Source organism: Boleophthalmus pectinirostris, unplaced genomic scaffold, assembly GCF_026225935.1.
Source record: "Boleophthalmus pectinirostris isolate CB_2022bp ecotype Guang Dong unplaced genomic scaffold, ASM2622593v1 HiC_scaffold_18, whole genome shotgun sequence".
NCBI classification, from domain to species: Eukaryota; Metazoa; Chordata; class Actinopteri; order Gobiiformes; family Gobiidae; genus Boleophthalmus; species Boleophthalmus pectinirostris.
In genome coordinates, this window is record NW_026571133.1 from 4,653,760 (window position 1) to 4,668,035 (window position 14,276).

Below are 14,276 nucleotides of genomic sequence, written 5' to 3' on the forward strand. Positions count from 1 at the left end.
CGCTTTCTCTCTCTTCCTTCTGTTCTCTGCTCTGTCTCTCTCTCTCTGTCTCTCTCTGTCGCTTTCTCTCTTCCTTCCCTTTTTGTCCTCTGCTCTCTCTTTTTCTCTTCCTTCTCTTTCTGTCTTCTCCTGTGCTCTCTCTCTCACTCAATCAGTCTCTCTATCTCTCTTCTCTTTCTGTACTCTGCCCTTCCTTCTCTTTCTGTATTCTTCACTCTCCCTCCGTCCCTCCCTCCCTCGCTCTATCCCGCTCTCTCTCTCTCTCTCTCTGTCTCTTTCTCTCTTCCTCCTGTACTCTGCCCCCCCCTTTCTCTCTTCCTTCCCTTTCTGTCCTCTGCTCTCTCTCTCACACTCTCTCTTTTTCTCTCTCTCTTTCTTTCTTTCTTTCTTTCTTTCTCTCTCTTCTTCTCTTTCTATCCTCTGCCCCCCACTCTCTCTTTCTCTCTTCCTTCTTGTTCTGTACTCTCCTCTCTCCCTCCCTCTCTCTGGCTGTCCTCTTCTCTCTCTCTCTCTCTCTCTCTGTCTAGATATCTATCTATCTTTCTCTCTTCCTTCTCTTTCTGCCCTCTGCTTTTTCTCTTTCTGCTCTCTCTCTCTCTCTCTCTCTCTTTCTCACTCACTCATTCACTCTCTCTTTCTCTCTTCTTTCTTTTTCTGACTTCTCCTCTGCTCTCACTCTCTCTCTTCCTTCTCTCTTTGTCCTCTGCTTTCTCTCTCTCTCTCTCTGTCTCGCTCACTCTCTTTCTCTCTTCCTTCTCTTCTTGTACTCGCCTCCCTCCCCCCCCTCTTTCTCTGCATTCTCTCTGTCTCTCTTTCTATCATCCTTCTCTTTCTGTCTTCTCCTCTGCTCTCTCACGCTCTTTCTTTCTTCCTTCTCTTTTTGCCCTCTGCTCTCTCTCTCTCTCTCAGTCTCTTTCTCTCTTCCTCCTGTACTCTGTCCCCCCCTTCTCTCTTCCTTCCCTTTCTGTCCTCTGCTCTCTCTCTCTCTCTCACTCACACTCTCTCTTTCTCTCTTCCTTCTTGTTCTGTACTCTCCTCTCTCCCTCCCTCTCTCTGGCTGTCCTCTTCTCTCTCTCTCTCTCTCTCTCTCTCTCTATCTATCTAGATATCTATCTATCTTTCTCTCTTCCTTCTCTTTCTGCCCTCTGCTTTTTCTCTTTCTGCTCTCTCTCTCTCTCTTCCTTCTCTTTCTCACTCACTCATTCACTCTCTCTTTCTCTCTTCTTTCTTTTTCTGACTTCTCCTCTGCTCTCACTCTCTCTCTTCCTTCTCTCTTTGTCCTCTGCTTTCTCTCTCTCTGTCTCGCTCACTCTCTTTCTCTCTTCCTTCTCTTCTTGTACTCGCCTCCCTCCCCCCCTCTTTCTCTGCATTCTCTCTGTCTCTCTTTCTATCATCCTTCTCTTCTGTCTTCTCCTCTGCTCTCTCACGCTCTGGCTCTTTCTCTCTTCCTTCTCTCTTTGTCCTCTGCTCTCTCTCTCTCTCTCTCTGTCTCGCTCACTCTCTTTCTCTCTTCCTTCTCTTCTTGTACTCGCCTCCCTCCCTCCCCCCTCTTTCTCTGCATTCTCTCTGTCTCTCTTTCTATCATCCTTCTCTTTCTGTCTTCTCCTCTGCTCTCTCACGCTCTGGCTCTTTCTCTCTTCCTTCTCTTTTTGCCCTCTGCTCTCTCTCACTCACTCACTCACTCACTCACTCTCTCTCTCTCTCTCTCTTCCTTCTCTCTCTCTGTCTCTCTTTCTGTCAGTGTGTGTCGTTTCCTCTTCGGTGTTGGAGCGGGCGCAGTTCGCCGGGTCTCTGTCCAAACGCACCGGGATGATTTTCTAACATGACTCCACTTCACGTCTCCAAACGTAAGTAGCGAAAGTTACGCTCGTAAAATGACCTTTTCCTAAAAACTTTTACTCTCATTTCGCGTCGCTGCTTCATTTCATCTGCTGTGAGTTTAAAGTAACGCGAGTTTACGCACGGAAAAACGCGAAACTTTAACGCGTAAAATCCATGACAGCTGCGTATTTTGGAGATCGTGGTTCGCTTTTATCTCGCACGGTTGGCGTTGTGGTGCAGGGATCGGTTCCTTGGAGAGCTGTCATCCCGCAGATCGGCGCGTCCCAGCGGATTAACGGTGTTCATTTCCACCGGCGAAGTGCCCCGAGATCCACTTACAAGGCAAACGACAGCGCCAAACGAGACGGGGAGCAAGAGACAGAGAGAACGCGTCCTAGAAAGGCTGGAAAAGCTGAAGCAAAACTATTCTGAACGTGTTTTATGTTGAAAATTTATGATAAACACTTAAATCTACCGGAAAATTGCATGTTTACAAACTGAAAATCAATGAAAATCTTTACAAACTGTTCATTTCTTAAGCGTTCGCAGTATAGTTCGGGTAAAATTTGGATAAGGACCAAGAATTCCCTGGTTCCTCAAGTGTCTATACCAAAATTTGAACTACAGATGTTGAAGTTTAGAGGATAAAATTCACTTTTCGATACAGAGCGAGTTGTTTCTAAGAGTGCACTGCAAAAAAGCTTGGCTAAAACTGAAGATAAACACGTAAATCTACTGGAAAATGTTCATTTCTTAAGCCTTTACGATATAATTTGGGTAAAATTTGGACAAGGACCAAGAATTCCCTCGTCCCTCAAGTGTCTATACCAAAATCTGAACTACAAATGTTGAAATTTAGAGAACAAAATTCACTTTTCGATACAGAGTTGTTTCTAAGAATTCTTGGTCAAAATTTAAGATAAACACTTAAAATGACATGTTTACAAACTGAAAATCAATGAACATCTTTACAAAATGTTCGTTTTCTTAAGCTTTCATGGTGTGGTTTACATAAAATTTGGACAAGGACCAAAAATTCCTTCATTCCCCAAGTGACTATACCAAAATTTGAACTAGAAATGTTGAAATTTAGAGGACAAAATTCACTTTCCTACACAGAGCGAGTTGTTTCTAAGGGTGCACTGCAAAAAAGCTTGGCCAAAAAAAAAAAGATAAACACTTAAATCTACCAGAAAATGTTCATTTGTTAAGCTTTCACAGCATGGTTCGGGTAAAATTTGACCTGGACCAAGAATTCCCTCACAGTAAGTGTCTAAAATCCAAAATTTTAAACCACAGATCTAATCAGAATGTCTAAATAGATTATCTCACGATCATAAATATGTGTGAAATATAAATATAATGTTTCAAAAAGCAGGAAGAGCACATTTTTCTTATTTTCTTGTTCTTCTTTTTGCATCTTTGAGCCAACTGTGGTGTCCTGAGTGAAATCAAACTCAGAAGAAAAGACCCCCTCCCCTTGACTGACTTGTGTTCCTTATGTGCATCATGTACAGGATGATCACAACTTTCACGGTTTTGAGATCTCTTTGCTCCTTCAAAAACCAGCAGGTGTCTAATTCTGGGAACCTGGGGCACGGGGGAATCTCAAAACAGTGAACACTTGAACCCGTGAACTCTGTCCCATTAAAAAAACACACACAAACACGGTCTGTACAGTTTCACAGTTTATAATGATATCGTTTAATGTGACGATACGGTGTCGATATCATTTGCTGCTGTATCGATTTGGTTTGTTTTACTAAATTATTTTGTTGCAGAGCTACAGTTTTGTTGTTTGTTCAGAGGAAGGAAACTCTTTTATGTGACACATTTGACATTTTCACTGTTTCGATGATTAAAATGTTTGTGTTTCATATGAACGTTGCACAAGAAGTGGTTTAACAAAGACTTTTGGTTTCACAGCCACGATTTAGCCTTTATTTTTTATTGAACTGTGTCGGAATTGACTTGAAAAATATTATATCAAATCAAAAGTGCACTGTATTGAGATTATGTACGGCCTATGTATCGTATCGGCAACTTCTTAATGATTCCCTGAACCTAAGTTTCAAGATTCCCTAAAACTTCTATTTTTCTTCATTTGAGCCGCACTGATAAATCTAAAATCCATCTCAACTGATCTGGGGGAAAACTGATCCAAACCAGCCTCAGTGTCCAAAAATTTGTAGCACCTTTACAAAAGTATAAAATTTAGAAAATATTTAATTTTTTTCTATTTTGTCAAAGCCATACCGGCCTGTAAAAGCCTGATCCCGTCAGATCTCAGAAGCTCAGCAGGTCAGGGCCTGGTCTGGACTTGGATGAGAGACTCTGGGAAAATCAGGAGCCACAGTTGGACAACAGTGGTAAAAAAGGTGTTGTTGTGTCCTGAAGCAAGACACTTCACCCTCGCTGCCTAGTATGAACTCTCAAAGCTCTGTAAAGTGTCTTTGAGTGTCCAAAAAAGCGCAATATAAAACTGATGCATTCATTATTTTTTGTCTGTTTTGGCAACGTTTAGGAAAAGTCAAATTTGAAAAAGACAGAGGTGGGGACGTGTAAGTCGTGATTTGGACTCAAGTCAGATTTGAGTTACTATTTTTAGGGCTTAAGACTTGACTTGATAAAATGGACTAAGACTTGGGACTTGACTTGTACTTGAGGCCTGTGACTTTGCAAACCATCTAGTGTATTCTGACTTAGTCGCTGGAGAGAAATGAAATTGAGCGGAGGCACTAGGGCTGCGTTCAGACTGCAGCCTGAAGTGACCCAAATCTGATTTTTTGGCCCCTATGTGACCTGTATCTGATCTTTTAATGACAGTCTGAACGACACAGATCCGATTTCTTCAAATGCGACCCAGGACACTTGGATATGTGCTCCTGAAACCGATACATATCTGATCTTTTGACATGCGACTTCAGTCTGAACGGCCAAAGTGCATTCATCCACCTACACGTTATCAACAAGACCACAAACGTCACTATTCTGCGCTGAAGTAGGCAAAAATTGTTAATGAACTCTGTGTCACTGAAGCGAAGCACATCACCACTCACCACTCTTGGCTCCGTCTCCACATCCACACGTTCCTTTAAACGGACGTCACACAAAGCGCCACGGCCAAAAACCTCGTCCTTCTCCTTCTCAATCTCCTCCTTAAAACAAGTAAGTTGTTCATGTTCTGGCTCCGGTACGAGAGGAACTTTAAAATCTCCAGGTGCTCAATGCTCATGCGTCCATGTTTGGAACAACTTCCTTAAAACACAGAGACGCTCGCTGCGGTTGACGTCGTCGTGTCTCCAGTGTCACATGCGGGGACACTTTTGGGCTGTTTAATGTTCACACTGGAGTCACATACAAGTCACATTTAATTGGAAATGTGAACGACCTCGCAAAAACATCAGATTTCACCAAAAAAATCAGAATTGAGCGTTAAGCCCTGCAGTCTGAACGTAGCCTAGGTGGCGCCAGCCTTGCTACAACTCTCCACAGATCTGACCTGTAATGTAGTGTAGCGCTGATTTAATTTATACTTTGGAACATTCTACACAAAGCAATAACATTTCCACGGAGACAAGCAGTTTGCCGGGGCTCTCCACTAGAAATGTTACGCAGTGCACCTTTAATAAACCATTGGCACAGAAATGAAGCCACATCTCTGTCGGTCTGCCCCAGGGCGACCGCTTTGGCAACAGGAGGAGCAAACCGCGGTCATTACTGAAACACGACAGAATTAAATTACCTGTGTTTGGCTACAGCAGCACAGCACTTAATTAAAGGTTCATTGTGTAACCTTTCTTACGCAGGCGGGTTCACTTTTCCAGACTAGAATGTTCCAAAACATTCTATAAAGGGAGACAAGCAGGTTACAGGTCAGATCTGTGGAGAGGCAGCCCCACTCGCTCTTAGAATGTAACTTTAAATGTATTACAGAAAAAACGACATCTGTAGATTTTGTTGAATAATTAAAGCCATATTGTGGAATATTCCTGACAAAGCAATAATGAAGGATACAAGCAGATGTAGGAGAATTATTCTACTGGGGACGTGAGTCTTGACGTCATGAACTCCGCCCACCTACACCGGGACCAGACCGGGACTAAGACCAAGGACTGAACTGGGAGGACTAAACCAGATCTGAACCAGGACTAAACAAGGACTAAACCAGATCTGAACCAGGACTAAACGAGAACTGAACCAGGACTAAACAAGGACTAAACCAGAACTGAACCAGGTCTAAACCAGGTCTAAACAAGGACTAAACCAGATCTGAACCAGGACTAAACGAGAACTGAACCAGGACTAAACCAGGTCTAAACCAGGTCTAAACAAGGACTAACCAGACTGAACAGGACTAAACCAGAACTGAACCAGGACTAAACGAGAACTGGGTCTAAACCAGGTCTAAACAAGGACTAAACAAGGAACAGGACTAAAACCAGGTCTAAACCAGGTCTAAACCAAACTAAACCAGGACTAAACCAGGTCTAAACCAGGGTCTAAACAAGGACTAAACCAGAACTGAACCAGGTCTAAACCAGGTCTAAACAAGGACTAAACCAGAACTGAACCAGGACTAAACCAGGACTAAACCAGGTCTAAACCAGGTCTAAACAAGGACTAAACCAGGACAAATCCAGGACTAAACCAGGACTACACCAGGACTAAATCAGGACTACACCAGGACTAAACCAAGACTAAACTAAACCAGAACTGAACCAGGTCTAAACCAGGACTAAACCAGGTCTTAACCAGGACAAAATGAGAACTGAACAGGTCTAAACCAGGACTAAAAACTAAGGTCTAAAAAACAGGTCTGAACCAGGACTAAACCAGAACTAAACAAACAACTAGGTCTAAACAAGGACTAAACCAGAACTAACCAGGACTAAACCAAGGAACTAAACCAGGTCTAAACAAGGACTAAACCTAAACCAGAACCAGGTCTAAACCAGGACTAAACCAGGAACCAGGTCTAAACCAGGACTAAACCAGGACTCCAAACCAACTAAACAGGACTAAACCAGAACTGAACCAGGTCTAAACCAGGTCTAAACAAGGACTAAACCAGAACTGAACCAGGACTAAACCAGGACTAAACCAGGTCTAAACCAGGTCTAAACAAGGACTAAACCAGGACTACACCAGGACTAAATCAGGACTAAACCAGGACTAAACCAAGACTAAACCAGAACTGAACCAGGTCTAAACCAGGACTAAACCAGGTCTTAACCAGGACAAAATGAGAACTGAACCAGGTCTAAACCAGGTCTAAACCAGGACTAAACTAGGTCTAAACAAGGACTAAATGAGAACTGAACCAGGACTAAACAAGGACTAAACCGCGTCTAAACCAGAACTAAACCAGGACTAAACCAAGTCTAAACCAGGTCTAAACCAGGACTAAACCAGGACTCCACCAGGACTAAACCAGAACTACACCAGAACTACACCAGAACTACACCAGGACTACTCCGGAGCCATTTATAGACTGAAAAATACATTAAATACAAGAGCCTTACATGGGGTTCAGTTTGATCTACATGATCTATCATCCATTTATTAGCGCACAAAGATCAAACGATACATGTACACTGGTAAAAGTCATTTAATTCATCAAATTTTAGTCATTCAGCACATTACACAGGATTCAGAAATATCTTGGCGAGCAGGTGGAGAGATCCTGGTACCACCCGAGCTGCAGGTTGGAGACTCTGTAGCTCTGTGGAGTCACAGTTGATCTGGGTCTGGTTCAGTCCTGGCGTTCACCTGGTTTGGCCCCGGACTCTGACCCTGGCTCCTGTGTCTCCTGTGTCTGAGCTCAGAGAGGATCACATGTCCCTCTCCAGTGTAATGTGATTATAAAGCAGCTCCAAACCCCAGACCCTGCACCTGTCTATCTGTGTGTGACTGACTGAGTGAATGAGTGAGTGAGTTTACTGTCAGTACGGCAGCCTGTTTGGACAATCCACTCAAACGTAAACAAATGGCTGTTTTGGCAATACACAGGTGAGGCGATCTGCGCTGTTAAACGAGTCTCTCACACGTAAAATTACAGTCACACACTCGATAGAAACAGTTTTTCAGTTTGTCACTCTCACCTTTTTGTTGTAAATCAAACTCTTTTTCTTTCCTATTAATCACAGGCTCCTGAAAATGTGATTTTGCGTCCAACATTCCACCATTATACATCCATGTAGAACACCCCCAGCATGATATCAGTGCAAAGTATCAATAAGTGTTTGTACCTGAAGCGGTTAGTGTCCGGAAAGGCTTCTGACGTAAATCCCACATGCTGAAAGCCGGAAGATATTTGAGATGTTACAAACTTTGTAGATAATTCTCCAACGACAAGTACGGATTTATTTTTTTAAACCAGTTTTTTCTTGTTCTAATAGACACATCAAGAATTTCAGACTTCCGGTCATTGCACAACTCATACTGGGAAGGATTCTCCGAAAAAGTGAGCATCAAACCGCCATGTTTGTTTTCCCAGTGGGATGCGTCTATTGACAAAGCCGATCTTTTCAAGTTTTTTGAACCATATCGTTTTTTTTTCTGGTTCTGATATTGTCCTATTTTAGTTTTGGGATTCGGACATCGTAATTGTGTGGTTGTTGGATGTTCTGACAGCGGAAAACGGCTCGAGAAATTTGTTTGCGAACTCCATAAATGCAAAAGGGAATCAGATGTGTGTGACTGCAAACCTCTGTTCAAACTGTTTCCCTTCCCAACGGAATTGAAAAATAGTGAAAGGTGAAGGCGATGGGCAGGATTGATCCACGGGAAGGACAAAAAAGGAAACTTTTGGCTGCCTAAGAAATCATCCGAAATTTGCAGCGAACATTTTGTATGTGGAGCAACAACAAAGCGGGATCCCAATTGTTAAGCGAGAGGTGCAGAAGACAAACAGACTGAGCTGCACTTTCTTGTTCTTGTGGTTTTACAGCAACAGCCTTGGTCTCTTTGCAGTGGAAGGTGTTTCTTGGCGAACAGCTGGTGCCTTTCGATTTGGCGTTGACTTTTTAAATTCGTAAACAAGGTTGAGCGAGGGATCGGGATTTTGCTTTGATGGCTCTCCACGTACAAAACTAAAATACGACAAAATCAGAACCAGAAACAAAAGCGATATGTTTCAAAATACTTGAAAAGATCAACTTCAACCTGTAACATCCAGTGCACCCCGGTTATGTGTGTGCCAACTTGTGTAATGATTGGGTGAATATTTTTGCCCGCGGATGTTTCAGAAATTGCCGAAATTGCCTTTATAACGGCGTGACCTTTCAACTGACCCGTGTGACGTCAGATGACCTCGGATCGTCACCAAACTTTTTTTTTTTTGCAGCATCGGGCACGGGGGCTTGACCCACGTACCAAATTTGGTGACAATTGGTCCATAAATAAATTGTTGCAGGTGGACAGACACACAGGGAGAATACAAAACCTGGACAACCGTTTGGGGACCAGGTAATGATGAGTGACCAATGAGCTCCTTTTGTTTCACGTGTCACTCAAATAAACAGATCTGATTGGCCGGTCGTGTTTGAGCCTGACTCTGAAAGTGACAGAGGGAGTGTGCACTAGACTGATATAAATTTGTATAAAATAATACAGATTCTGAACAAATCTCTTATTAGAACAAGAAAATACTGATTGGAATAAATAAATCTGTACTTGTCGTTAGAGAATACACGCATCAAGAATGTCCGACTTCCGGTCATTGCGCATAATTAACTTGATTAACACGATTAATTTGCATATTTTGGGTGATTGTTAAGATAAACAGTTTTAACTCTTATTAACAGACTGATTATATTTGTGCAATTTTTGGTTAGTAATATGATTCAAATTGTTGTTATAGATAGCAGCTAAAAAGATTGAAGACAGGACATTAAAGCTCCAAAAATACCAAAAATATGTGTCCGTTTCTACTCTCTAATTGCAGTACCGTTCTGGATAAAGTGGTAAAGTACATGTATACCAGGGGTGTCAAACTCATTTTGGTCCAGGGGCCGTATCCAACCTACTTTGATCCCAAAGGGGCCGGATCAGAAAACTCATGGCATATAAACCCCAAAAACAGCAATAAGTTTATAATAAGTCTATAATATTTGTGCAGAGAAATGTAAATCTATTACAGAAATCTTTTCTAATTGATGAACTTTTTCTTTTACAAAATATTATAATATTATGAACAACCAGAAACTTTAAGAAAAATGCAATTTCAACACAATATTTTAACATTAACTTGTATGTAAATAAGAATAATTAAATTTTTCTTGGAAAATCCTGCACTCGGCTCCACTTTTCTCATTTTTGACATTTTGCTGATGAGGGTGTCACGGTCAACAGTCAAAACGATCGTCCTTTAAGAGCGTTTGGAAAGAGACAAGTTTTCATTTGTGCTGCTCTGGTGGGAGGGGCCACGTACAGAGACGCTGGAGACGCTGATATGATAAGCGACGCAGAAAATTACCAATATTTTAATAGAAAATATAATTAAAATATTTTAGTAGAAAATCAGCCGAGGGCCAGATTAAAGGTCTTGGAGGGCCGGATCTGGCCCCCGGGCCGTATGTTTGACACCCCTGATGTATACTGTATAGTCCTCCTACAAATCTCCAATAATATGTGTAAAAATATACGTACCATGGAAGAACAGTTTAATCATTTCAGTCAGTTTCAGGCTTTAGGTTTTGAATTCCGATTTGTTTTTAATTAGAACCATCTTTAATTAATTGTCATCTGTTGTTTGTGTCAAGAATGTGTGTGTGTGTGTGTGTGTGTGTGCATACCGCCGAGTGTGTAACTCCCTGTGGGGTATTTACGCAGTTTTATGTGGCCACCCAAGAGTTGTTAACTAATATTTGTGTTTTGTTTTTTCCTGATCAGATGCAGACTGGATGGTGGGAGCTTGAAACTTTCTCTGCACGTTTGTAAGATGGAGAGAGAGGGATCGTTCAGGAGGTAATAACACACACACTCACACACACACACACACACACACACACACACATATACAAAGAGAGACTTGTAGAAACATTTACTCTGTGCTTCTCAGTGGCTTTTGTGTCTCAGTCAAAGGTCGGGTGAGGGTCGTCAGTTCTGTGTCAGGGCAGTTTGAGGAGAGGAACAGCCCTCAAGACAAAAGTGAATCTGTGTGTCATTGGTTCATTCGTTTTTCAAATTAAAAATAAGAAAATGAAAAAAAATACAAAAAAAATTCATTATTTGTCTCCAAATTTTGTGTTTAAATGAAAAATGGAAAAAACGGATAACGGACGTTTCTCATTTCCATGACTTTAAACTGTGACTGAACCCGGACTGAACCAGGACTGAACCAGGTCTAAACCAAGTCCAAACCAGAACTGAACCGAGTCTAAACCAGGTCCAAACCAGAACTAAAACCAGGTCTAAACCAGGTCTAAACAAGGACTAAACTAGTGAACTGTTGTGTGATCAGGACTGAGACCGAGACTCAGACCGGGACCAGTCCAAGATTGAGAACAGGACTGAGACCAGGAGCGAGACTGGTTTAGTCCTGGTAGACCTGGTTTAGACCTGGTTCAGTTCTGGTTCCGGCATCACAGTTTAAGTCACGTAAACAGAAAACGGCCGTTATCCGTTTTTTCCATTATTCACAAAAAACGAATCATTATCTGTTTTTTTTTTCATTTTAGTTTTGGAGACAAATAATGAAGAAATAGTTGTTTTATTATTTTTGGTTTTATATTGAAAAGCAAATGAACGAATGATACTCCTCTGTGTCCTGCAGCATCACAGCAGCCTCCAGGGGGCGCCAAGTGAACAAAACTAAAAAGGCCTCGTTGTTAAAGCCAAGTTATAGTTGTGCGTCGACTCAGCACACACTGCTGCCATCGCCTTTTCGCAATAGTTTTCACTGCCGCGATGCTAGGAGGCTTTTCGTGTTTACAAAATGAAGCGGGAAAGCGGAGTACCAGAAACGTATGTAGAGCAGATGTAGAAAGGGCCAACGCAGAGAGTCTGTGTTGTGATGCGTACGATTTGATGCACGACAATAAATTGGGCTTTAGTCCACCCTGGTGTTTCAGTTGGTGACAAAAATGTTCTATTCTCTCATTCTCACTCTCCCTCAGAGTATTTCCTCTGGAAGGTTTTCTGCCACATTTGCTGCCCCATCTGGTGTAAAAAGTCTGTAGCATTTCAAATGTCCATAGTTATTTCAAACACACACACACACACACACACAAATATACATACACACACATGTACATAGGCAGAGGCTTTGTCTCTTCTGTGATGTCCTGTTTCTCTCTGGGACAAACAAAAACTGAAGTCTGCACATTCACAGGGACCTCATTCACTCTCTCTCTCTCGTTCTCTCTCTCATTCTTTCCCTCCTCTCTCTCTCGCTCTCTCTGACCCCCTCTCCCTCTTCAGGCCTCCCTCTCTCTCTCTCTCTCTCTCTCTCTCTCTCTCTGACCCCCTCTCCCTCTTCAGGCCTCCTCTCTCTCCCTCTCTTTCTCTGTCTCTCTCTCTCTCTGTATGACCCCCTTTCCCTCTTCAGCCCCCCCTCTTTTCTTTCTCTCTCTCTCTCTCTCTCTTCTCCCTCTCTCTTCTCTCTCTCTCTCTCTGACCCCCTCTCCCTCTTCAGGCCTCCCTCTCTCTCCCTCTCTCTCTCTCTCTGTCTCTCTCTCTCTCTGTATGACCCCCTTTCCCTCTTCAGCCCCCCCTCTTTTCTTTCTCTCACTCACTCTTTCTCTCTCTCTCTCCTCCTTCTCTCGTTCTCTCCTCTCTCTCACTCTCTCTTCTCTCTTTCACACACTCTCTCTCTCTTTCTCTTTCTTTCCTCGCTCTCTGTTTTTCTCTCTCTCTCTCACTCTCTCTTTCTCTCTCACACACACATTCTCTATCACTCTCTCTCTCTGACCTCCTCTCCTCTTCAAGCGTCTCTCTCTTTGTGCAGTAATTAGTCCGACACAGTTTCTCTTCAGTTCTTCCTGTTGTTCAGGGGACTCGTACAACAAGTGCCAAACGTCCTCCAGCCAGAAAGTTTAATACAGTTTAAATAGTTTGAAACAGGTCATTAGTGTTCGACCGGATGTCAAATAAAACTGAAACTCAGATAAATAATATTATACAATTTCAGGTAATCACAAATTGAATGGACGCAATTAACAAGTTTCCTGCTTAAACGACTAAATCTCCAGTCGTATTCTTCATTTAAAACTGCTAATGTGTTGTGAACTATGAAAATTACAACCAGTTACTTTTCCAAATTAGTTCAGCCTACTCTGCAAACTATGAAATATCAAAATCTTTTAAAAATGCCTTAAAAAACACTTTGTTTAAACCTCTGCAAACATGTTCTGAAATGCAGCTGATCAGTCAGTAATAGAAGTAGAAGTTCAGATTTCAGTTTTGTCATGTTATGTTCATGTTATAGCCCCTTGACACAAATTCCAAACTTTGAACAGAATCTGGATTTGAAAACATAAACTTGGAAATGTAATTACGGATGATCTTGAATTACAATGTGTCATTTTATAAAAAAAAAATAAAAAAATAATAATAATCGTCTTATCGTCTCATTTAAATCTAGAAGCAGTTTACAAGTAACCCGATTCATCAGCCAGTTTCACTTTGTGGAACACTTCGTGACCTCGCAGCATTAGGATTCGTTCACTTGACGCAGGCGGGTACTTTTTTATTTAACCAATCGCTGCTGTTTGGTCGTGATGTATGTAATGCGCCAAATCCCGCAGGAAGAAGGGCAATAACGTCTTTCCTTTTGATAAAATTAATCAAACATTCTCTTTGTTCCGGCTTTAAATCCTCGATCTCGGGAATCGTTGCCAACACAGAATATTTGTCTTCGTCTACGTCCATCTCGACGCTTTGTTTACTGTTGCACTGTTCCACAAAAGGGACACAGACAGACGCTCGAGTTTGACGTCATGGCTTCACAGCTCTTCACTGATTGGCCGGTGCATGGTCTACAACTTCCAGGGCTCTTGCAAACCATCTAGTGTATTCCGATTCCTGACCTAGTCGCAGGAGAGAAATTAATTTGAGCGGAGGAACTAGGTGGCACCAGCCTGACTAGTTTATTAGCAAGGACCACACCACAACAATTGAAAACGATAAAGATACTTACGACTGGGAGGAGACTCAAGCTCGAGGGTTTGTTTGAGGGGATCAGTCCAACCCATTTCAGGACCTTTGTACAGTAGAAGAAGTCTTCAGGCTGAAGGATGAACAAGAGACGTGGGGTGGGTGGAAGGGGGTCGAGAGAGCAGTGTTGTTGTCAGGATAGGCCTGTATAAAAAGGGTAACTGAAGGTGTGGTTGAGGTGAGTTGTGGTTCGCTGAAGAAGAACTCTTTTTGAGAACAGTTCTCGAGATGTGTAAAGAATCCCTCAGTCGTCCAGGTAGAAACCACGGCGAGGAGAAAATTCAGTTTGTTGACTG

At 42.3% G+C, this 14,276-nt stretch overlaps 1 protein-coding gene across 3 annotated transcripts in view; it reads left to right on the top strand.

The window, feature by feature from the left end:
- The first annotated feature begins 1,627 nt into the window (after positions 1-1,627).
- The window catches only part of LOC110156004 (proline-rich protein 5-like), a 56,162-nt gene continuing 43,513 nt past the window's right edge, over positions 1,628-14,276 (top strand). The window contains exons 1-2 of one of the 3 annotated variants that reach the window (XM_055154020.1): positions 1,628-1,847; positions 10,717-10,791. In XM_055154020.1, the coding sequence (XP_055009995.1) occupies positions 10,766-10,791 (26 nt within the window). In that variant the 5' untranslated portion in view covers positions 1,628-1,847; positions 10,717-10,765. The remainder of the gene's footprint in view (positions 1,848-10,716; positions 10,792-14,276) is intronic. The other 2 variants (XM_020920184.2, XM_055154019.1) reach the window with 2 other exon arrangements.